The sequence below is a fragment of the Eleutherodactylus coqui genome, chromosome 1, assembly GCF_035609145.1.
Source record: "Eleutherodactylus coqui strain aEleCoq1 chromosome 1, aEleCoq1.hap1, whole genome shotgun sequence".
Lineage (NCBI taxonomy): Eukaryota > Metazoa > Chordata > Amphibia > Anura > Eleutherodactylidae > Eleutherodactylus > Eleutherodactylus coqui.
Genome location: NC_089837.1, coordinates 103,488,923 through 103,511,855, shown reverse-complemented (window position 1 = coordinate 103,511,855; position 22,933 = coordinate 103,488,923). Strand labels below are relative to the sequence as shown.

Below are 22,933 nucleotides of genomic sequence, written 5' to 3'. Positions count from 1 at the left end.
ATGGCTGCACTTTCTGTTGTCCTTTGGACAATACCAAAACCACCCTATTCAAAACAAATATAATTACCAAACTTCACTAATATATGATTGATTGTTCAATTTTTGCTGAAATCTTCCTTTATTATGATTCTGTACTTAAAGGGGCTGTCCAGTTGTAAACTATTAATGGACCCTCTTCAGGACAGGTCATCATTAGTACATCGGCTGGTGTCCATCACCCGGCAACCCTGGCAATCAACTGTTCAATGGCCCAATGCTCATGCACCGAGCTGATTTCTAAAGGAAGCAGACAGTTCCGTTCTTACTGCAGTGGCCAGGCTTGGAATTGCAGGCAAACTTCTCATTGAAATGAATGAGAACTTGGCTAGCAATAGCAAGTCTGGCCACTGCAGTAAGAACGAAACTGTCTGCTTCCTTTAGAAATCAGCTCGGTGCATGAGCATTGGGCCAGTGAACAATTGATTGTCAGGGGTGCCGGGTGATGGACACCTGCCGATGTACTAATGATGATCTGTCCTGAGGATGGTCCATTAATAGTTTACAATTGGACAACTCCTTTAAATTATCCTCCTTTAATATGATTTTACATTTAATTAGCATTAAAAGGATTCCCCCCAAAGTGAAAAGCACCAGACACTTTACGATGCACTTATGAAGTATACAGGTGACAATCAAATGCATGCTTACTGCTATGGAGTTGTCACCTATAATAAGCAGTTCAATGTCTGAACTAGCAAAGCTCTAGAAGGAAGGAGGAAGCTGCTTCAGAGGAAAAGAGAAGCAGAGAGACTTATACAGACATGATGATTTGTTGCATTACAGCTACTGGAATCACATCTACACTGCTCAGTACAGCTGTACACTGTCCTCAATGATGTAGTCATTTCTTTGTGTGTGCTGCAGAGTTAGGGAGAAGAATCTGCTGTTCAGAATCGGCAGCTAGTCTCAAGATATAGTCTGCAGAGGGCACAACTAGTGAAAATGCAGGAAAAGCCATAATGGCCAACAATTGTGTTATTTCTCATTCAATCAAAGCACACATGGCAGCTGATTCTGAAAAGCCATCTGAAAGAGTGGGTATGCTTTAAAATACAGAAAGCCTTTTTTTAAAAATAAAATTATAAAAAATATATTTAAATTAAACAAACAATAAAAGCTCAAACTCTCTAAGTTTGCAGCTCAACAAAGGAAGTTGGTAAAAGTGAAATGTGAGCAATATTGTATCTTGAGCTCTTAGGTTCGCCACATCAGTTGTAACTAGAGATGAGCAAGCGTACACACTAAGACAAACTACTCGAGCGAGTAGAGCCTTATTCAAGTACCTGCCCGCTCGTCTCTAAAGATTCGGGTGCCGGCGGGGGAGAGCGGTCAGTTGCGGGAGTGAGCAGAGGGGAGCAGGGGGAAGTGAGATCTTCCCCCCATTCCTCCCTGCTCTCCCCCACCGCTCCTCGCCCCCCGCCGGCACCCGAATCTTTTGAGACGAGCGGGCAGGTACTCGCATAAGGCACTACTCGCTCGAGTTGTTTGCCTTAATGAGTATGCTCGCTCATCTCTAGTTGTAACACTAAGTGCCTGTCATTGCAAAATAAGAATACGAGGAGCAGCTTCCATCTCCATAGCAAAGGCTAATGAGAAGCAGATGCAAGAGGAGCTGTGCAATTATCCACATAAGAAATCATCTCCTCTATATGCTGCATCCCTTCTCTGAGGCTTTGGAAGTTTTAGCAGAGGGGTCCAACATCTCTTCTGACCTCCTCAATTGCCCTACAGACTGTGATTGATGCTAGCACTTGTCTTGGTGTCTGAAGATTCTATGCCTTGATTGTGCTCAGCAAGGCAGGTAGATTGTGCAGGCTGTGGGGGAGGAGAATGGGCATCATTTTGGTGCTCTTGTCTCACAACTTATTTTAGTTGTTCCACTGAAAAGGCAGATTTATCACAATGTATTGTATTTCTCCAGTGATGCACTTTCTGCTATCGGCATGGTGGAAGGGACTGCCGTCGTCTACAATTTCATTTTAGCAGATTTTACCAACATCATGCTTATGATAAAACCAATGTAGTATAGCTCACAGACCCGTCCACTTCATTTTTCTTACCTGTCTCACACTGGTCACCTGTATATCTTGGGTGACATTGGCACACTGCAACCCCATTGTAATCATGGCAGACTCCTCCATTCCAACATTCCTTGCCAGTGCAGGGCGATACCTCTAGGATAAAAACAACAGGCAGGAAACTAAACTGCCATAAATCCCTTTAATATTAGGAAAAACATTGAAAATCATTATTGCACTATTGGCTGTCCAATGGTAGAGCTTCAGTAGCACATAAAGAGGAAATACATAATGATGGATGGCAGCCCTAAGTGACCAGTAGATATCTGCCTGCAGGATGACGATACCCTTTCTATTCCGAATTGGTTATTTTTCATTCCGTTTGTTTCTTTCTGCTCTTGCCCCCATGCCAATATTAGGTCCCATGCTGATTACAAATAGAGCATTCCACCTAAAGTGAATGGATACCAGAGCAAGAACGAAAGGGAGGATTTATTCACATCTGTTAATACTTGCCCTAATAACATCGGATACTCTCCGTGGCATACTTTTTACTACCATCTAATACACTTGAGCTGCTGTTTCCCCCTATTCATCCTACAAACTCCTGGTTATTTCTCTCAAAGAAGGATAATAAAAAAGTGATGAACAATGACATATTGCTCCCAAAGAAGATGAACACTGTTCATATTTCCTGCCCTGACGTACCAGTTTGTCCCAAAGATGTTCAGTAGGGTTCAGGTTGGGACTCTGCAGGCCAATCCAATCATGGTACATCCATGTGCTCAAACCAACATAAAACAGTGTTGGATCTGTGGCAAAGTGCATTGTCTTTTTGGAAGTATTGCTGAACCTTCCTAGAGTATTGCTACATTGTCATCAGCACATTATTGTCTGGAATGTCAGGGTACACCTCCATGTTCATGGTTCTTGTCACTACTACAATGGACTGAGACCGTGCTATGTAAATCATTCCCCAGACCATAATGGAACCTCCACCATACTTAACTGTTCGCACAACACACTCAGGCAAAAGGTGTTCCCCAGGCTCCTCCACACTCAGGTACTTCCATCTGATTTGAAGATGGAGTATTGTGAATCATTACTCCATAGAATGTTCTTCCATTTCTCAAATGCCCAATGATGACGCTCCTTGCAAAACTGTACATGGGCCATTGACTTGCACTTTATGATGGACGGCTTGTGTGCAGCAGCATAACCAGTATATCCAAAAGATTGTAGTTCCTGTCACAAACTATGGCTGACAACTTCAAGGGTCTACATCTTATGTACTACAGTTTAGGAGATGTGAAATGCTAATAAGGGTCAGCAACATTATCTTTTCTCCTTAGGGAGAGCACCTAGAAGGTGAGTGAGGAGACTTATAAGGCCATTCATGCTCCTCTGGGTAATATGCAAATAAGGGAGATGGAACAATCTCTCTTATTTGCACATGCTAATAAGACACAATCTTTTCTACTGAAAGGGGTGTCCAAATACTTTTGGTAGAATAGTGTATATGTCTTATCATCTTATCAAACTGATATGCCGTAAAAACCTTTTACTATTTTCATTAAGGGCAAATAATTGCAGAACTAAGGAGCTAATAGTTCTGTATTATAGAGAAAACTATAAATATGTAGCATATGATATAAGACAGATTGCAACATGTCTTTCACTGAAGAACCAGTTCTGAAATTACCTGTCTCGCACAATGGTCCAGTAAAGTCCGTCGGACATATACAGGAAAAAGATCTGGGTTTATCCACACAGGTGCCACCATTCTGACATGGTTGTGAGAAGCATCTTCCCATATCTGCAAGCATATTGGAAAAAGTTACAACAAAGTCAAATAGTGTATAACAAAATATTATCAAAGTATCCATATAGACGCGCTCTATGTTACCAATGTGACAGTGTTTCCCGGTGAAGCCACTAAGACAGGAACAGGTGTAAGAAGGGTTCCCAGTGACACAGTCATCAATACATCTGCCACCATTGCGGCAGGGGCGCAGAGTCCAGCAAACAGAAGCTGAAAAGTAAAATAATACTCATGTAAATATGAAATATCACCACTTTCATAATTAATGATTTATAAATTTAAACATTGATATCGTGTAAAGTGAATTTCCATTATAATAAAGCTGTATGTTTAGGAACACTATTGAAAGAAAATGCCATATGCTGACAATTATTCCAATGGCTTCCATCACCAAATTGCCAATAAACACTCATATCGACTATTTCCAGCGACTATTCAGACAATAGTTGTTCCGTGTCAACTCACCTTCAACAAAAAGCAGGTAACACATTGCAAGTGTTGACCAAAGTTTACAGTTGTTTACTCTGGAGACAGATTGGTCTATATAGGAGTGGTAGACATAAAATCGTTGAAAATTTGTAAAGGAAAGTCTATTTCCAAAGTGGATATTTCATTCTTTAAAGGGGTTTTCCATGCAAATACTATAGATGATCTATCCTCAGGACAGGTCATCAATGGTTGATTGCCAGTGACCTGTCGATCAGGATCCTCGGCAATCAGCTGATTGTCCGGCCCGCTGTCAGTGCAGCAGGGTTGGACGTCGCCATCGGGGTCAGCTACAGAAGCAGAGGGCTTCACTCCCATTGAAATCAATTGGAGCACTGCCTTCAGTTACACTTCCATATCAGACCCCAGTGTCGGAGCCAGAGGTGCCAAAAGTGTAATAGGAAGTTTCAGTTTTGATTGATTTCAATGAGAGTGAAGCCCTCAATGACGCTTCTGACTCTGATGATGACATTTAGCCCCGCTGGACTGAGAGTGGGCCAAATGATCAGCTGATCGCCAGAGATCCAAAACAGCGGGTCCCTGGAGATCAACTTCTAATGACCTATCACGAGGATAGTTATCAATAGTATTTACCCGAAAACCCCTTTAAATTTTAGATGTTATGCAACAAAATAAATCCTGATTGTGTTACATTTCCATTAAAGCCAGTCCGTACAGTTAAAAGGTGACGATTTATCCAAGCTTCGGTCATTTTCTCACTGATTTAATGTGACAATGGGGGTCATTCATAAATCATATCCCTTCAATAATTGCTCTGTGTGTGCCCAGGAAGATTGCTACTGTATGTACAAGCTAAATATATATTTTTTAGTAGAAAGCGGAAGAAAAATGAGAATTCATACATCATTATAAGCTTGAGATTTTTTTTTTCTTTAGCTTCACGGTTCTACAATGCCAGCAGAGAAAGAGCACTTTGTTTCTTATATTTATATTTGTTTTTCATTGAATTCTAAGTCAAATATTTTTAAACAGAAGCCGGGTTCCTTGGCACAGGCCGAGGTCAATATTTACTTATTGGTGGATTCCAGAACTCCCAACAATGGAACACAACATTCCATTTCAATGGGCAGTAATGTGTTGCCCAGATGTGTTGGCATTTTAAGGATTAGCAAGGTTTTAACCTGGCATGTCACGCTGCTGTATAAGGCTTTCTCTATTCTACTTTGCAGCTAATAAATTGTTTGAATGTAGCTCAGTTCCCTGTCAGCCATTTTATTCTGCCTAGAAGTTGCACTTCCTGAAGGGTTTGTTTAATGTGAGAGAATATAATTTACAGTTGCCCGCATTACAAATGTTGTTTTTAAAATATAAATGTCAAAATGAAATAATGTGCAGCTTAACGTGTTATAGAATCTCTTCCAGAAGAGTGCAGGCCATTCCCATTTATTTATTAGCTCAAATCACCCTCAGTGTTTCCCCTCCAAAATAAATAAATCACCGGTGAATATAGGCTGCTGAGTTCTTCTTTTCATTTATATTGTTAAAAAAGCCACTTAGTTCTACCTATGTGCTGAAAAATGTCCAATATTACCGTATATACTCGAGTATTAGCCGACCCAAGTGTAAGCCGAGACAATAAGTTTCACCACAAAAAACTGGGAAAACTTATTGACTCGAGTATAAGCCGAGCTATACTCGAGTATATACTGGGTGAAAAAAAACCCTCTATATTCACCTCCCAGCCAGCGTCTGTGTCTGTGCGACAAGCTGCTTGAATTCTCCCCGCTGTCCTCTTTGCTTGGTCTGTCAGTGCTGTGTAAGTAAGCGCTGTGATTGGATTGAGCGCCAGCCAATCACAGCTGGCGCTCGATCCAATCACTGTGATTACTTACACAGCACTGACGGCAGGGGATTTGAAAGCCGAGCAGAGAGAGGACAATGGCGAGAATTCTAAAGCAGCTTGATTGGCTGTGCATGATCGAGCACCAGCTGTGATTGGCCGTTGCTTGATCCAATCACAGCTCTTACTTACACAGCGCTAATGACTGGGGATGACAGAGCCGAGCAAAGAGGACGGCGGGAGATGACAGCGGAGAGAATTCAAGCAGCCTGCCGCACTGCCGCGGAAGACACAGACGCCGCCTGGGAGGTGAGTATGGAAGTTTTTTTTAAGCCTTGCCTGACTCGAGTATAAGCCGAGGGGGGCTTTTTCAGCACAAAAAAACGTGCTGAAGAACTAGGCTTATACTTGAGTATATATAGTAATTCCATTAAAGCTCCAATTGTCTCCCAGCATTCCTCAGACTCCTGAATGACAATGCTGCTTACTAAAGCAGGTAAACATTCCCAGATCACATCAAACTATGTTACTTGCCATTCACAATGCTAGAAAAGCTGCATCACACATACTAAAGGAAGATGTAGTAACATAATATTTGTCAGACAGCTTTCCTTAAAGGGGTTGTCCCACCTCTAGGTGTTTTGCAGACAGCTCTGTACACTGCACAGTGGCCTGGGTTGGTACTGCAGGCTGAGCCCCATTGAACCTGGGCCGTTGCACACTGTATGGAGCCATCTGCTTACTGCAGCTAGAAGTGGGACACCCCTTAAAGGTCCTCTACACTGGCAGATTATTGGACTTGAACAAATGTTTGTTTGCCTTACAAATGGGCTATGTAGAAGTATGCATGATCAACTGTTGAGCAAGCGAATGTTCATTTACAAGGAGCAATGTGCAGCTGATCAATGACAGCTGTATGGGGATGAATAATCACTTTAACAATTGGTCATCCCCATAGGGCAGATAATCTGCCAGTGCTGACCGTCATGATCATAGTCGGTAAGTGGTCGTTAGCATGGGTAGATTATCTGCCAGTCTTAAAGGACCATTAGAAGAAGAAAACTCAAAGACTTGGTAGTTTGTTTTTTTGTGGTTTTTCTTTAGGGAAAATGCTCCAGGAGAATCACAAAATAAACATCACAAAAAAGAAAAAAAATACGGAATATAATGTAACACAGTTGTTCTGGTCACCAGGTAACAGAAGCAGACAACCAATACAAACATCTGCTGATGTGCAATCTTCAAAATCATTTTAAGAAGTCTGAGACATAAGAAGAATCCTCTGTTCTGGTGCCACGTACTTGCATTACCGCATCCCCCAACCTGCACGTGGTTGTTGTCGATCCGAAAAACCCAACGTCCAGGAATTCCTACATTAGTCGTGTTTGCAATCCCTGCAATGTCATCCGTCCGAGAGCCTGGAATATTAAAATACCTCCAGCCATCTCCTGCATTGAAGCCTGCCTAGGAGACAAAGAGGAGTGCATTATGAGACACAATAAAGAAATGTGTGCAAGAAATAAAAATCGGATCCTCCAGCATGGAAATCCACCACATTAAAGCTTCTGCCAGACGTGTCCTGGTTTCTTCCTGTCAGCTAGATTAACTCACAGGAGTCTAATATCTTGTTTCCAGCTATGTCTGTATGTAAGGAGTCTCCAGTGCAAAACTCTATAAGGTTGCATGCATTCTATTTCTTTCCCATGAGTTGGCCCATTACACCTCCAAGTCGTATTTATCTACCAATCAGGCCCTTTCCCAACCCTCACAAAACCAAGAATAGGGGCTCTTTCATGGGCGAGTGCAATATCAGACCATGACTAAACGACCCGATATAACACTTGCCACCATGTGAAAGCCCCGTTATTTATGCTGTGGAATTGCGCTGCAGCATTCAGCCTTTAAAATACAAGGGTTGAATTCGGCAACTGTTCCGCAAATGAATACGCGGTCAAAACCAGACCATTAAGATGCAGATTCGTCCACCGCAGAATTCTTGCGGAATCGCTGCATGTATTCCATTGTGGAATCCCTGCAGTGATTCCGCCACGTGCAAAAGCGACCCAAGACACTCTCGGGCCACGAACAGCCTGCCATCTACAGTGTACAAGGTGCTGAACGATCTGCTGAGGGCTACCAAAAGAATATTGAGACATTCATGTATTCCATCTACCATTAGCCCTCCCTCCCACCTCACCTGAGACTATCTTTTGTTTTATTTTCTGATGTTCAATAATTCCAGTAAGATCCATAATAAAAAGTCGTACACCTTGCGATGTATGTTGTGATAAATTCAGGATCTCTTCTTGTCAATGAATACAAATATTGTTTTCCATAACTAGAGTCTTGAAATCTGTCCTCATAATGTCCTTCTCATTTGCAGCTAGGTAGGAAAGAGAATTTGGCTACAGTATACTAAGCTGTGCACTTAGCAAAGGGTGAGGAACTGAAATACTCATTGCCTTATTTACCAAAGTTATCGAACAGGAAAGAAGTCCTCCTTATCTCACAGTACAGCTTTCAATACTTCAGAGAAATTTTAAAAAAATCAAGAGCTGAGCTCTGATCGGTTGCTTTGCAAAAAACGTGTCCTCGTGAGACAACACCTTTAGGCCCAATGTCCATGTGCGGATTTTAATTATAAACTCTGCGCTTGTCTCCCGTGCGGGAGATCCGCGCCCATAGGAATGCACTATCATCCACAGGGCAATTTAAAGCATGCGGATGTGATTTTTTTGGGAAGAAATCGCAGCATGCTCCATTTTTGTTTGCGGATTCTGTGGGACGCCTTCCATTCAAGCCAATGGAAGCCGTCATATCGGTGGCACAGCCATAGCTGTAATTGTGGCTGTGGGCGGATCCGCAAGAAAGCAGGAGATTTCGCCGTGCTGATGAAAGTAGATCCGGCCGGGGCAGAGGAGATCCGAGCTGGAGCCGGAGAGGTAAGAAAACCTTTTTTTACTCCCCATGTCCGCGGGCACGGCTGGATTTTGCTGCGGGATTCAGCAGTGGAATCCGTGCGTGCAAGTAGACATTGGGCCTTAGTCTATGTTCACATAAAGCAAATCTGTGCCAGAATTCGCACCAATCCAGCAGGTTTTGAATTGGATTTTACCTCCTAATTTAAAAAGCTGAAATCTGCACTGAAAATCTGCAGCATAAATTGACATGATGCAAATTTAAAATTGGCAGCCTATGTCAATTCCATTGCAGATTCTGCATTGATCTTTTTTTACATTTCGTATGGAATGTTACTTTAGGAGCCCGAGAACTGAACAGACTTCTTTTATGACTCCAGATGTAGGAGTGCCACTGATTCTATGGAATACTGAGGCTTGCAAATGTACTAGAGCTGAGAAACACAGGTAGAAACCTTGTGCCATACATAAAACTATACTACACACAAGCAGAACACTAATTTGTATACTCCTGATAAACATAAAAAGAAAGAATAGAATATTATCCTTAAGGTCAAAGTAAATGGATTTTACTACATGCTCAACTTTTCTTTTGCTGGTTTACATTTAACTTTGATGCTCTACAATGTGACTAATGATCTAGCAAACACTCACTAGGTAAAGGACCGCTCTGTTCCATTGCTTACTGAGGGCACTATATATGTAAGTACCCAAATAACAATGTGTGTGCACAGGGGGCATGCTGATAAAATACCGTACCTGCGCAGCAATGCCACCTCTACCCCAACTGTCGCCTCCACTGCTTGCATGTCGACCTGTGGTCCACTCTATTGTCTCATAGTTGAAGATGGTGAAGGCTCGAAGTCCATCTGTAATCAAGACTATCTGGAAAGTGTTTATCTGTAAAATCAGAATATCAGTGTTCAGATATAGAACTTATCTATAGTTGTAATTGCAGCTGTTGACAAGGTGAAAAAAAAGAAATCATGCAGTTAATCTAATTTCAATGGTAATGGTGAAGACGACTAATGAAAGAATAAGGGTTATAGCATAAATACAATTAGGCAGAATCTTGGCAAGGAAACTGACTTTCTCCAACATACATCTACACTATTTAAAGCTGGGTTTTCCCAAGAAATGAACTTATCTCCCAGGATAGGGGATATGTTTCTGATCTGCGGGGGTCTGACTGCTGGAACACCCCGTGATCACGAGAAGGAAGGTCCCTAAATGGAGTTGTGGTCACATATACACACTACCACTCCATTCATTTCAGTGCCATCACTTCAATAAGTTCATTTCATGGGGCACACCCTTTCATTGCAGTCGGGATATATGTCATTATTCAGAGGTATTAGCACTTTGCAATCCAATTTTGGATTCAAGGTTTCCTAGGGGGTTTTCTCTCTCTGCCATTATACAATGGCACCATCTGCTGGCTAGAACCAGTACTGTGGTATGGGACATGCTGGAGAGACCCCCAACAACAGAGCGGCCGGCAATATACAGTAAGAATACCCTGTCGGACGTCTTCCGACATCAGAGCTGTATAGCCTTCAATCAGAATGTCTTCAGATGTCAGACAGTGGATTGAAAGGGTTAAAATGCAGAATGTAAAATATTAAAAAGACTGCTCCCACAACACTGCCCTGTCAGTGTGACTTATACATAAACTGAATATTTCTTAGTACAATTAACTCACAGGCGAATTGGCATCTCCACCATAGAAAGTGACTCTGTACCAAGTAGCAATGAAGATCCATGTAGCACTGAAGTCAGATAATTCAGGGAAGTAGGTTTGTATATCCTGGTTGGCAAGGCTCAAGATTCTCGGGTCCTCAGTCTCTCGATAGAATACATCTCCTCCTTTGCGGTTATCTACATCAGCCCAAAATGCTGCCACCACTCTGCGGTCACCAGAAATAGGAAATGCCACGGGGGTAAACTGAGACACTTCTCGAAGGAAAGACACAACCCCATTATTATTTACCTGGAAAACAGAAGCAAAAATCTTACAGTCAATAGACGGAAACCTGCACTTTATATGGAGGTACATCTGACTGCACTATACTTTCCCTCAAGCATGGTATACTTCCCCCTTGATCAGAAGCTGACCTCCGCTGATCTACTCTTGGTGGCCTATCTCAAGGATAGGAAAGCAATAGTTTACAAGTGGGCAAGCCCTTTAATTTTTCCCAGAGAGCGCTTTGCATATGTTGGGAATCTTGGATAATACTTAGTGTTCTTCTAAAGCAACAATCCCTCATACGGAAGTTATTATATATATGTAAAAGAACTGCAAGTCAATGGTTTTCAAAAGATATTCCTATAAATTTAACAGAAAAAAAGTGTTTTCTTATTTTGAGTGATGAAAAATTGCATTATGGTAAGATTAACAAACTCCAGACAATCCTAGATTAATACAATCTGTTAGAACAACTTTCTTTGTTAAAGGGGCAATCCGGTGAAATTTTTTGTTCATTCATCCTTTAGCTGGAGCTAGTGTTACCTTGGTTAGTTATTCCTTCCTATCGGCAACTCTCTCCTCAGTTGTGACCAGCTCAGATCTACTTATATGTTATATGTTCATTTTCTAGTCAATTTCACAGTCTGCATGATGCTGTTCTATGGATGATGATCACACAGCTCCTTCAAGAAAATATGTCGCAGCAGCACTTCCAATGGGACCACAGTCAGTGGGAGGTGAAAGTTGCAATGCAAAGCTCTAAAGTTTGACCTGACTCCTAGGTCCACATAGATTTACTTAAAAGGAAACAAAGGATGAGCTGCAAAGTTGAGTGTATTATCAAAGTAACTGCATCTGTCTTGATGCTCCTGAATAAAGGAGCATCAAGACAGATGCAGCTACTTTGATTATACACTCGGCTATGCTGCTCATCCTTCGTTTCCTTTGGAGTAGATCACACAGCTCCTGTTGCATAGTTATAATAAAGGAGATCACAGCTCATCCTCCTGACTGTATACTTATGGTCTGTAACTTATTAAGGTATATAAAAGATAATGAGAATAAAACTGTCCCACCAGCAGGCGGAAATGGTATAGCCTCAGCTAATACATCATGGGATTGATTGAAGGTGAATCACTGATAGGACCGCCCACTGAACCTCTAAGTTCAGAATGACAATACCAAGTTATACTGAATCTTTAGTCAATTGTCTTCTGCAATTGATCCCAGCCAAGTTCATGCATCTTGCTGGTGAGCTGGTTCATTTTTTCTGTATACCCTTACAACCAAGATAGAAAATTACATGGCAATGACCAAAAACATGCAAGCCTATACTGTACTGGCTAATGGCAATGGTCATGAATCTAAAGGCACTTTTACATAGGATGACTATCGGATTAATAATTGCTTAAAAAAGCAAATTCAAATAATAGTTGCTCAGTTTAAACATGGCCAACAACAGGGTGATAAGTCGCTGGTTGTTTTGTTTGAGCTTATTAAAACTTAGTCGCTGGTTGATCAAAAGTCATCTGGTGTAAAGTCACAGCCGTTTGTATTTGAATGACTTGCGAATTAATTTGTATGAAGATTCCATTTATGAACAATCATCACTCTGTCAATCAAAAGTAAAGGAATGACTGCCGTTCATACACTTCAACGACTTTTCTGAGTAACTATATGAACGATAGTTGTTCTATGAAAAGGTAGCTTAGGTCTATATTACCCAAACATACGAGAAACGTGTCCCATCGTCAGCAAGGAAGCCAGTTCTAGCTTGAACTGAGGATCAATTGAAAGCAGGTCTTACAGCAACACACAACCCTTATCACAAAGGTTTATGCTGACTATATTTTTAACAGGGTTTTCCTTAGGACAGGTCATCACTATTAAATCGGTGGTGGGGGGGGGACTCCTGGCACCCCTGCTGATCAGCTGTTTGGAGAGGCCACAATGTTAGGACTCCTGCACACTGGCGAGGGCGATATCCCGCCTTGATTCACGGCTGGATATCGCCCTCGCAATCCTTCTGAAAACCCTGGATGTGAGGCATTTTCACATGGAGACAGCCTCACATCACTGCGGGCCTGAAGGAATTCCCCATAGCGAGGAGAAAAAGGGAGGTGGAGCTGCAGGGGATCTCCCCATATTTGCAGATATAGGGGCAGGACTTGAGGCCTCCCCAGTGAGTGGGGGTGAGAGGGGCAGGGTTAGGAGGGTTCTCATAGCGATTCCTCTCTAGCCAAGAGAGGGGTTAGGGGCTAGAGGGTGGATCCCTGTAGCCCCGCCACCTCACTTGGCTAAAGAGGAATCACTATGAGAACCCCCTCTAGCACCATCCCCTTGGGGGGAAAGCCTTCTAGCCCCACCCCCTATCTCTCCAAATATGGGGAGATCTCAAGGGCATCTTACTCCCCCCTCTGTTTCCTCGCTATGGGAGATTCCTTCAGCACCACAGGCTGCTTCACAATCTTCTCTCATTGAAAACAATGGGCGGTATCGCTAAAAGAAAGAACATGCTGCAATTTGTTTTCTGCATCCCACTGCAATGCAGAGCCATGCAGGGAAATGACGCAAGTGTGAATGAACTCAATTGAAAGAATGGATTTCATATTTGTGCGAGATTTGTGTGTCTCACAACGCACAAATCTCACACAATTTTATGGCCAATGTGAAGGAGCCCTTAGGGTAGTGTCTTTACAGTATACCAGGCTCAGTGCTGTACATTTTGCAGCAGCGGTACCCGATATTGTAGCCAAATCCCATTCACTTGAACATGACTGAGCTGCATATAGGCCAATAGACCAACGCTCTGTTGGGGTATAGTAGAGTAGCTTGGAGGCAACTGAAGTTTTGACCTGGGTTTAAAGGCCATGTATACCTTTGAATGATTTTTTTTTTTTAAGTTAAGCCTTTTTGTAATTGGTTGGCATTAATAATTTCTGATTGTTTGGTTTCTATGCTTATGTTCTTTTCCAAGGCATTGCTGACTGTAGGACTGAAATCTTAAAAATTCTGTCAGTCAGAGTAAACGGACAGCTCCTCTTCCAACCTGCTCTCCTGTTGTGAGCCTGCATTCACTGCCTTTCCACTAAGCTATTATAAAGGGTTTTATGACAGTGCTGGGGAATGGAGGACAGAAGAGCAAAAAATTCAACCAGAGTGAATTACATCCCTCTGTAGTTATCTCTGCACTATCAGTAGTGAAGAGGAGTGGGGCCTGCAGCTACTCAGAAAGAGGAAGACATAAATGGAGAGATAGCTGTGTAGTATTGAGTGGGAGTGGTTAGGCTACACAGCCTTTGAAAGAGGAGACGTGAGGGAGAGCTGAGCTTGTGTACATTCATGAGAGAGACCAGCTGATCAGTGCTGAGAATACCCCCTGACAGAAATTTAAATGCAGGAGAGACTGCAAATAAAGTACGAAGCTTTCTAAATGCTTGAGAAGGAAAACTCAATGCAAAAAAACAGATCAGTGCCTAATTTTTTTTCTGCAGGGACTTAGTAAAATATGTGCGTATTGATTTTTCAAGCACAAAAGGTTTCCACACTCTTTAATATTTCTTATACTTTTTTTCTAAGACACATACAAAAACATTTAAAAACATGTAGAACAAAATATTCTTGCATTCTGCCTTCAGTTATGTGAGGTTACATCTTTTAATACTTCGGAGGGATCTGCGTAGATAATGTAATCCAGTCATCCCCCTGGACTCACGGGAACTGTTCTTTATAGAGTGGTGAAGGCCAGGGAACATACCCTAAGAACATTACCCTTAGAACACACCAAATCCCACATCATTCTGATGCTCGTTTGCACATCACAATTATTGCTTGCAAGGAAAAAAAATACCATTAGCAAGCAGCATACGGAGGAAGAACTTAATAAGTCACAGATATCTGTAGAGTCAGCATGATCTCCCCCTCCTTTTATTTGAATAAACAAATATTATATACCATGCAGTCTCTATCATGTAAACAATTTAATCTTTACTCATTCCTTCTGACCTTGATTAACCATTCCCAGATTTCCGTGGCTCTCACACCATGGGGTTACACGAGGTCGGCCTCAGACAGCTAACATTAATATTTACATGATGCCCCAGTACACTCATTGTGCTTCCCTTAGGCATGGTCTGGTTATTCACACTCACATTGGTGGGAAAGTTCGGTCTTTAAAGGTACAGACTCAGCAAAATGATCGCTCTTGTTTATGTTTGAAAGTACCTTTAGCTCCCCTTCCCCCATACAGCTGCATGTATTTAAGAGATCCGAATCTTTCATCTGACAGTAATAGAAGTCAGTGTTTTGGGACATTATCAGTGACATACTGGAGAGCGAGCTCACCATTAAAACTGCAGAGTCAATTTTCCCAGCGTAGAAGCCTGAACTAAATGCAAAGTGAGACCTTTAGAAACAAAGAAACACAGAAAATGTTTTACCTCCTCTCAATGCCATGTAAGTTCACGTAGAGGAAGCGGTCAGTGTTTTGCCATTGACATGCATCCTAAGAATGATTACTGCCTTATTAATATTATCTCAAAGACATATCCCAGTATCTTTAGTTAGAGAAGGGACTTTTGCTGTTGATCTATGCTCATGATAGGTCATCAATCGTTGAGTGGTGGGGGTCCAGCACTTGGAATCCCCGTGGCTCAGTTGATTCCCAAGACCACCGTTAGTGCGGTCAACATTGCAGCTGTTTGGTTCGGTACTACAATGAACTCAATGGGAGCTGTGCCTGCAGTACCAAACTAGGCTACTGCAATACCGAAAGCGTTATCTGCTTCTGCGGTTTACTCTGACAGTGGGCCCAGGAATCAGTCGATCGGTGGGGATCCAGAATGGCAGATCCTCACTTATCAACCACTGATGACCTATCCTGAGGCTAGGTCATCAATAGGAAAAGTCCTTTAGAAGATGCTGTCTCCTCTTGACAATACCTCTCCATATGTCCTATTAGGAGATGTGGTTATAATAGGAGGCTATTTCCTGCTCCGAATCCCCTTCTATGAGTCTTACCGAAAATTCTCTAACAATGAGTGTCTCTTGCTGTGGTAGACCCATTCTATTCATGTTTTATACACTGATCAGTCATAACATTACAACCACCTGCCTAAAATTGTGTAGGTCCTCCTTGTGCCACCAAAATAGCTCTGTCAAGGAATGGACACCAATATTGCAAGAAGCTTATAGGCGATATCTTCCAGAAAGTCCTTTTCATTTAGCATCTAATCACTATACAGTACAATAGAAACGTAATGGGGTTGGACCATGGTTACAAGTTATCCCCTATGCACAAGATAGAAGATAACTTGCTGATCAGTGAACATATCGTAGTCGTATAACGCCACTTTTTCCATATAAGTACCTATTAAAATCTTAGTATTTGGGATCGCAGCTTCCAGGGGTACAATGACAATGGCAAATAATAAAGGTGACAACCGGCAGCCTTGTCACATTTCTCTATGTAAAGCAAATAGACTAGATACCTCCCTACTGATTCTCATCTGGGTCCTCAGGGAAGGATATAAGAGTTGCTCTGTTATTGGCTGCGGCACCTGTGGCATCCCATGAAAAGCCTAGGGCAGCCTGTAAACGTGACACCAGAGGTGAATTCCGGAGCAGCAGTACAGGGTCGAGCAGAAGCGGGGAGAGGCGAGTATATGCCTGTTAGGAAAACCTAAAACTCGAACCACACTATTACATTTTAACCAATTTGTAATATAGTAGCTCTTTTGTGGATTCAGACCAGACATGCTAACCTTCGCTGCCCATGCACATGAATGAACTTTGGGTGCTCCTAACACTGTAAGGTCACCTGCACACGAACCAGTCGGATTCCACATGCGGGATCCCGCAGCAGAATCCGACCCTGTGCCCAGCCGGCGACCACGCGTACCTGTCCGGATTCTTCCTCCTAATCTGTACTGCGGATGGTCCGACTGGCACGTTGGTGCACATGTGCAGTACAGATTTTGCCCAGCCATCGCCACCTTCTGGAGGCCCCCAGGGCTGCTATGAATGATTGCCTAAGCGTGCCTGTAGCACATCTCGATAGACTGTCAGAATACACTATAATGCAGTACTGTGCTATTGCGGTATACAGTATGAACAATCAAACAATCTGAAAATCAAGCTCCCTGTAGGGACTATGGAAAAATGTCCATAAGTCAAATAGTCAATATTTTTTTGATTATAAAAAAAAAAATTAAAATTTTTATATATATATATATATATATATATATATATATATATATATATATATATATAGCGCTTTTACAAGTCACAACTGCAACCACAAATGTTCAGATGATTAAAATATCACATTATAAATTCGGCACAGAGAACACAGTGAGAAAAAAAAAACATAATGCCAGAATTGCGCTTTTTTGGTCATCCCATATCCAAGAAAAAAAAATGGATAAAAAGCAAACAAAAAGTCATATGCATGCCCAAATGATACTAATAAAAAACTACAAGTAACCGTGCAAAAAAGAGCCCTCACATAACCCAAATCAATGAAACATTAATTTTTTAAAAGGTATGTTATTTTTTTTTAAGTCTTACTATATGAAAAAAAAACTTATAAATTTGGTACACCATAATCATACTGACGCACAGAATAAAGATCACAGTACAGTAAAAATGACATACTAACGCTGTCAAAGCAAAACCCCAGCACTTTATATGGTATGTTAAATGGTAAAATTGATAAATACAATTCATTCCACAAAACACAGTCCCTCGTGTAGCCATGTGAGCGGAAAAATTAAAGAGCTATGATTTTTTTTTAAGGAAAAAAAGAACGAGAAAATGAAAAAGCTAATAGATTAATAGACAAAATCTGTCCCCATGACCACATACTTCCTCAGAACCTACCGTTTAAATGCTGCTATGTAAATACTATTAGCTGCACTTTAGTGGTTGTGGAGGCTGAAACAGCATATCCAGGGGTTGTACGGTCTTCCGACCATAATCTCTGTGGGCGACCTCTTAGTAGAGCTCTTGGTAAACATGACATACTCTCATGCTCTTGAGTTATGTCAAGAACATGTTCCTCTGGCGGAGAGGGCTAGGCTTTCACACTATGTACATATGGAAGCAACTTCGTACTGAAGTCTTATTATTTTACAGGATGATGGATTATCCTCAACCCATATTTTTCCAAAATCAGGGATCCGTGGCTCATTATTTATAAGTTTTCAGGATGTGGGCTAAAGACGTGCTTGAGAGTAATTGAATGTGGGAAGGGACACTGCATGGACATCGTTTTAATGTTTTAATGCTAAGAGGAAACTGAGGTAGGAAACATAATAACAATCTACCTATAAATATAAATCACCTCTATTAAAGCTTCCTCGAACTACTAGTGACTCACTGAGCCACATGAAACAGTCCTCTTAGGCCAACATGTAAACTTTGCCATAAGCTTCTGGCTGAAGGAAGGACACTTTAGAAACCCTTTATTTGTAGGGGTTGGCATTCTAACTCAAGCTATTTTCTGGTGGTCTTGTTGCTGGAAACCCCTAAAATGCTATGTGGGGAACCACTGTGTAAGTGCTTTTATTCCTTGCAGTATTACAAAAACCCATTGAAACTAAGTGGGTTTTGTTTTAATGGATGATTTGCAGAAAGCAACACGTCAATTTGGCTTTAGCTAATAGTGCAGACTGCAATGCATGGAGCCCTCCGCTATTAGCTGAAATAATAGGGCAGATAGCCCGCTATAATGTCGCATTTTTGAAGAGGATTTCCGGCTAAATACTCCTGATGACCTATCCGCAATATAGTCATCAATTGGTAATCGTCAGGACCCTCCGCTCGCCGCTGTCAGTGCAGTAGGGCCAGACGTTGTCATCAAGAAGCGCCATAGAGAGTTTCACTCCCATTGAAATCAATGGGAGCGATACGTGGCACCAACACAGAGGTCGGCCGTAAAAGTGGAATAGGAGGCCTCGCGTCTATTGTTTCCAATAGGAGTGAAGCCCTCTATGAAGCTTCTGCCTCCGATTAGAATGTCAGCCGGCATGGTTAATTTGCTGATCGCCAGGATACAGAGTGGCGGGTTCCTAGTGATTATCTCTACTGTTAACGCTTTCCAATTCACTGTCTGACGTCTAAAGACATTATAATTTAAGGCTGTACAGCTCCAATATTGGAAGACGTCCGTCGGGCTTCTCTTACTGTATATTGCCAGCCTCTCTGCTGTCGGAGCCTATCCAACATGTCACCTCATGCAGTACTGGCTTTAGCCAGCAGACAGCGCAGTTGTATAATGGCAGAAAAAAAGTAAGCCCCCTAGGAAAACTAGGATACAAATTGGATTGGAAAGGGTTAAATTATACCGAGGTCTTTAAATAGTATCTGCCCAGAAAACCCCCTTAGGGGAACAAAGTGCTAATTAGTCAGTGGGTTTAAAATCTTCCCATTACAGTTGTGATTACTCAGCATTAGTTAGATCTGGCAGAACACTGACCTTCCAGACAAGGAGGTCTTCAGCTCATATCTAAACATCTGGAAGCTTGCTGTCTCATCAGGGTTTAGTCATAGTATTTAGCTCAAACAAATAAAAGATACTTAAATGGAAATTACTTCATGATCGTTGGGAGTCTGACGCTGGGACCCCCACTGATCCTAAGAATGGGAGTCCCGATGGTCCCTGCAAAACTGCTATTTACTTCATTTACCTAAGATGATAATTTTTGTGTTTAAAAATCCCTCTAAAGTACTAGAAAACTAGTACTCCTAACCCGCTGTCCACTTCCTGCTGTCAAGTGTGAGAATGGCAGAACAGGAAGTGGATTTAAGGTAAATAAAGCAAAGAACAGTTTAGTTAGTTATCCACTGCTGATCAGATCAGCATAAGTTATTGAAAATGTAGTGACCATTTAAAGGGACTATAATCACCCATTTTTTTTATTAATTAAACCAAATGGAGAAATATTAAAATATAAAATTTTTCTAATTTGTTTTCATTTTCTGATGAATTTTTTAATTTTGTTGTCTATACATGACTATTGGGGCGGCCATCTTGCCTGAGTTACATTTAACAGCATTTAAAGAATATAGAGATGTTTTACAGCAGCCTCATAGGCCATTCACACAATGGACAGGAGCTGACCATTGACTTGTATGGGAGACTGTTCTAGACATGCTCTGTGACCTATGCAGAGGAGGGTAGAGATAAGCGAGTGTACTCGGTAAGGACAGATACTCGAGCGAGTATCGTCCTTACCGAGTACTTGCCTGCAAAGATTCAGGTGCCGGCGGGGGTGAGCGCTATGTTGTGGGAGTGAGCAGGAGGGAGCGGGGGGGGGGGGGGGGGGGGAGAGATCTCCCTGCCCCCCTGGTACCCAAATCTTTGCGGGTGAGCAGGCAGGTACTATGTAAGGACGATACTCGCTCGAGTATGTGTCCTTACCGAGTACGCTCGCTCATCTCTACAGGGGGGGGGGGTAAGCAAACTATGTATTAAAGGGGTTGTCCCGCGCCGAAACGGGTTTGTTTTTTTTTCAACCCCCCCCCCCCCCCCCCCCGTTCGGCGCGAGACAACCCCGATGCAGGGACCTAAAGAAAGCTTACCGGAGCGCTTACCTTAATCCCCGCGCTCCGGTGACTTCTATACTTACCGGTGAAGATGGCCGCCGGGATCCTCTTCCTCCGTGGACCGCAGCTCTTCTGTGCGGTCCATTGCCGATTCCAGCCTCCTGATTGGCTGGAATCGGCACGTGACGAGGCGGAGCTACACGGAGCCGGCATTCTGCACGAGCGGCTCCATTGAAGAGAGCAGAAGACCCGGACTGCGCAAGCGCGGCTAATTTGGCCATCGGAGGGCGAAAATTAGTCGGCTCCATGGGAACGAGGACGCCAGCAACGGAGCAGGTAAGTAAAAAACTTTTTATAACTTCTGTATGGCTCATAATTAATGCACAATGTACATTACAAAGTGCATTAATATGGCCATACAGAAGTGTATAGACCCACTTGCTGCCGCGGGACAACCCCTTTAACTGTAATGCTAAGTTCACACTGCAGAGAAGCCCTACAATATCTGCATTTACATGCACTGCTTTCAGCGGTTCTCCTCATTTACATTATGGAGTGAAATCTTTGGAGCTTCCGGAAAAATACACAACATATATTAAGTATAGAAATGTTTAAATTTATACATTATGCACTAAAACCAGAAAATCCTCATTTATTTTCCTAGCTAAATGCGTGTTGCCTAAATAATGATTATTTCTATTATTTATTTTTTAAGCGCCATTGATCTGGTGGGGCTGTACATACGCAAGAAGAATAATAGAAGCAATTGCTGTGTTGAGTAACAGCAGATTAATGTTTTGTTTTCTAACTTCCACATAGCAATATCTATGTGAACAGCTGGAACCAGGGAAGTATTATAAACCCCTGGGGATGCTAAATTCTTTGTGGGATAATGAAATTTTATTAGCAACCCACATAAAAAAGTTACATGTATAACAAAGACTTTTAAATTCTGCATTCTGAATTCTTTGTATGTAAACCACAATGCCCACTCACACATGGAAAAACAAATGTGATTTATAAGAATATAACAGCTATTTAGTTAGGAAGGTAGAAAGGAGACACCATCCCATCTAGTCTAACATTCTGTAATACAGGGGAATAACAAACCACACTGAAGTAGTTGCCAATTGTCTGCATGTAAAAGCTTCCTATATGATCCCAGGTGTTGCGAGAATCTTATAGGTGATATCTTCCAGAAAGTCCTTTTCAGTTAGCATCTAATCACTATACAGTATACTAGAAATGTAATTGGGTTGTACCATGGTCAAAAGTTATCCCCTATGCACAAGATAGAGGATAACTTTGCCGATCAGTGAGTATTTCACCACGATCCCGAGATCAGAGGTTCCGCGTCCTCCTCACCATGAGTCCATTCATTTTCAATGCAACTGTCAGAAACAGCTGAAGGGCAAGCGCTCAAGTATTTATGTTGGCCCCATTGAAATGAATGGAGGGCCAACCGTGCATGCTTGACCAATGCTCCATTCATTCTGACTTCACTGTGGTGGTGGGAAGAAGTGTCCTCACAGTGACAGGCAGAGAGGGACACAGGACCCCTATTCTAAAGATTGGCAGGGGTCTCAGTGGTGAATTTCCCACCGATCCTAGCCTGTGGATAGGGAATACCGTGTGATTCTAGTATGACCCCTTTAAGTAATATTCTAGTGTGTTTGTGTTTCATTTCCTTTCAAGTTCCCTCACTGCTGTCAATGAATGTATACTTTCTTGTTTACTTCCAGAAAACCTATTCTGATGATCTCCAACATAAGGCAATAGTAACGTCAGATTTACTACAGAATCCGAGGTGGATCCTTGGCTTTCTACCGTGGATATGCAGTGTGAGGTGCTGCAGATCTGAACATGCACTAGCTCCATTGACTGTGCTAAATGTCTTCTGAATTTCCCCCATTGCTCTGCACTGCCTGGGAAGCTTGGCACTTGCAGATTGTTTACTACACTAGGAAGTCTGAAGGACATCCTCTGAAAGAACTTAGCAGTCGATGTGGCCTAACAATGTGATATAACGTCCGCGCACTGCTCCCAGATATTGTGGCTGCAAGGAGAAAGCAGTTTTTATCTACATAGGTTAATGCAACTTACTAGCATGGGAAGACTCTATAGAGAGACTCTGTCACCATCTTTTTGCACCCCTCTCCAAGACCATCATAAGGTATTGCTTGTCACGCTGATTGCAGTGATATGTCTGCTATATGTATCTGCGCAGTAGTTTGGGAGAAATTTGCAATTTACTAGCAACAGCCATGCACAGAAGTAGTCCTCCATAGCCATGAGCTGCAGTCTGGCCACACCTACCATTGCTGCGGATTTAGACTG

General features: G+C 42.2%; 1 protein-coding gene across 5 annotated transcripts in view; it reads right to left on the bottom strand.

Moving 5' to 3' along the window:
- Positions 1-22,933, bottom strand: part of SNED1 (sushi, nidogen and EGF like domains 1) — a 112,141-nt gene that overhangs the window by 66,719 nt on the left and 22,489 nt on the right. For 4 of the 5 annotated variants that reach the window (XM_066598474.1, XM_066598452.1, XM_066598459.1 and 1 more), the window contains exons 2-7: positions 10,787-11,074; positions 9,844-9,984; positions 7,468-7,630; positions 3,964-4,089; positions 3,760-3,873; positions 2,100-2,213 (exon numbers count right to left, since the gene is read on the bottom strand). In XM_066598474.1, the coding sequence (XP_066454571.1) occupies positions 2,100-2,213; positions 3,760-3,873; positions 3,964-4,089; positions 7,468-7,630; positions 9,844-9,984; positions 10,787-11,074 (946 nt within the window). Of the gene's footprint in view, positions 1-2,099; positions 2,214-3,759; positions 3,874-3,963; positions 4,090-7,467; positions 7,631-9,843; positions 9,985-10,786; positions 11,075-22,933 lie in introns of those variants that run through there. The other variant, XM_066598482.1, reaches the window with a different exon arrangement.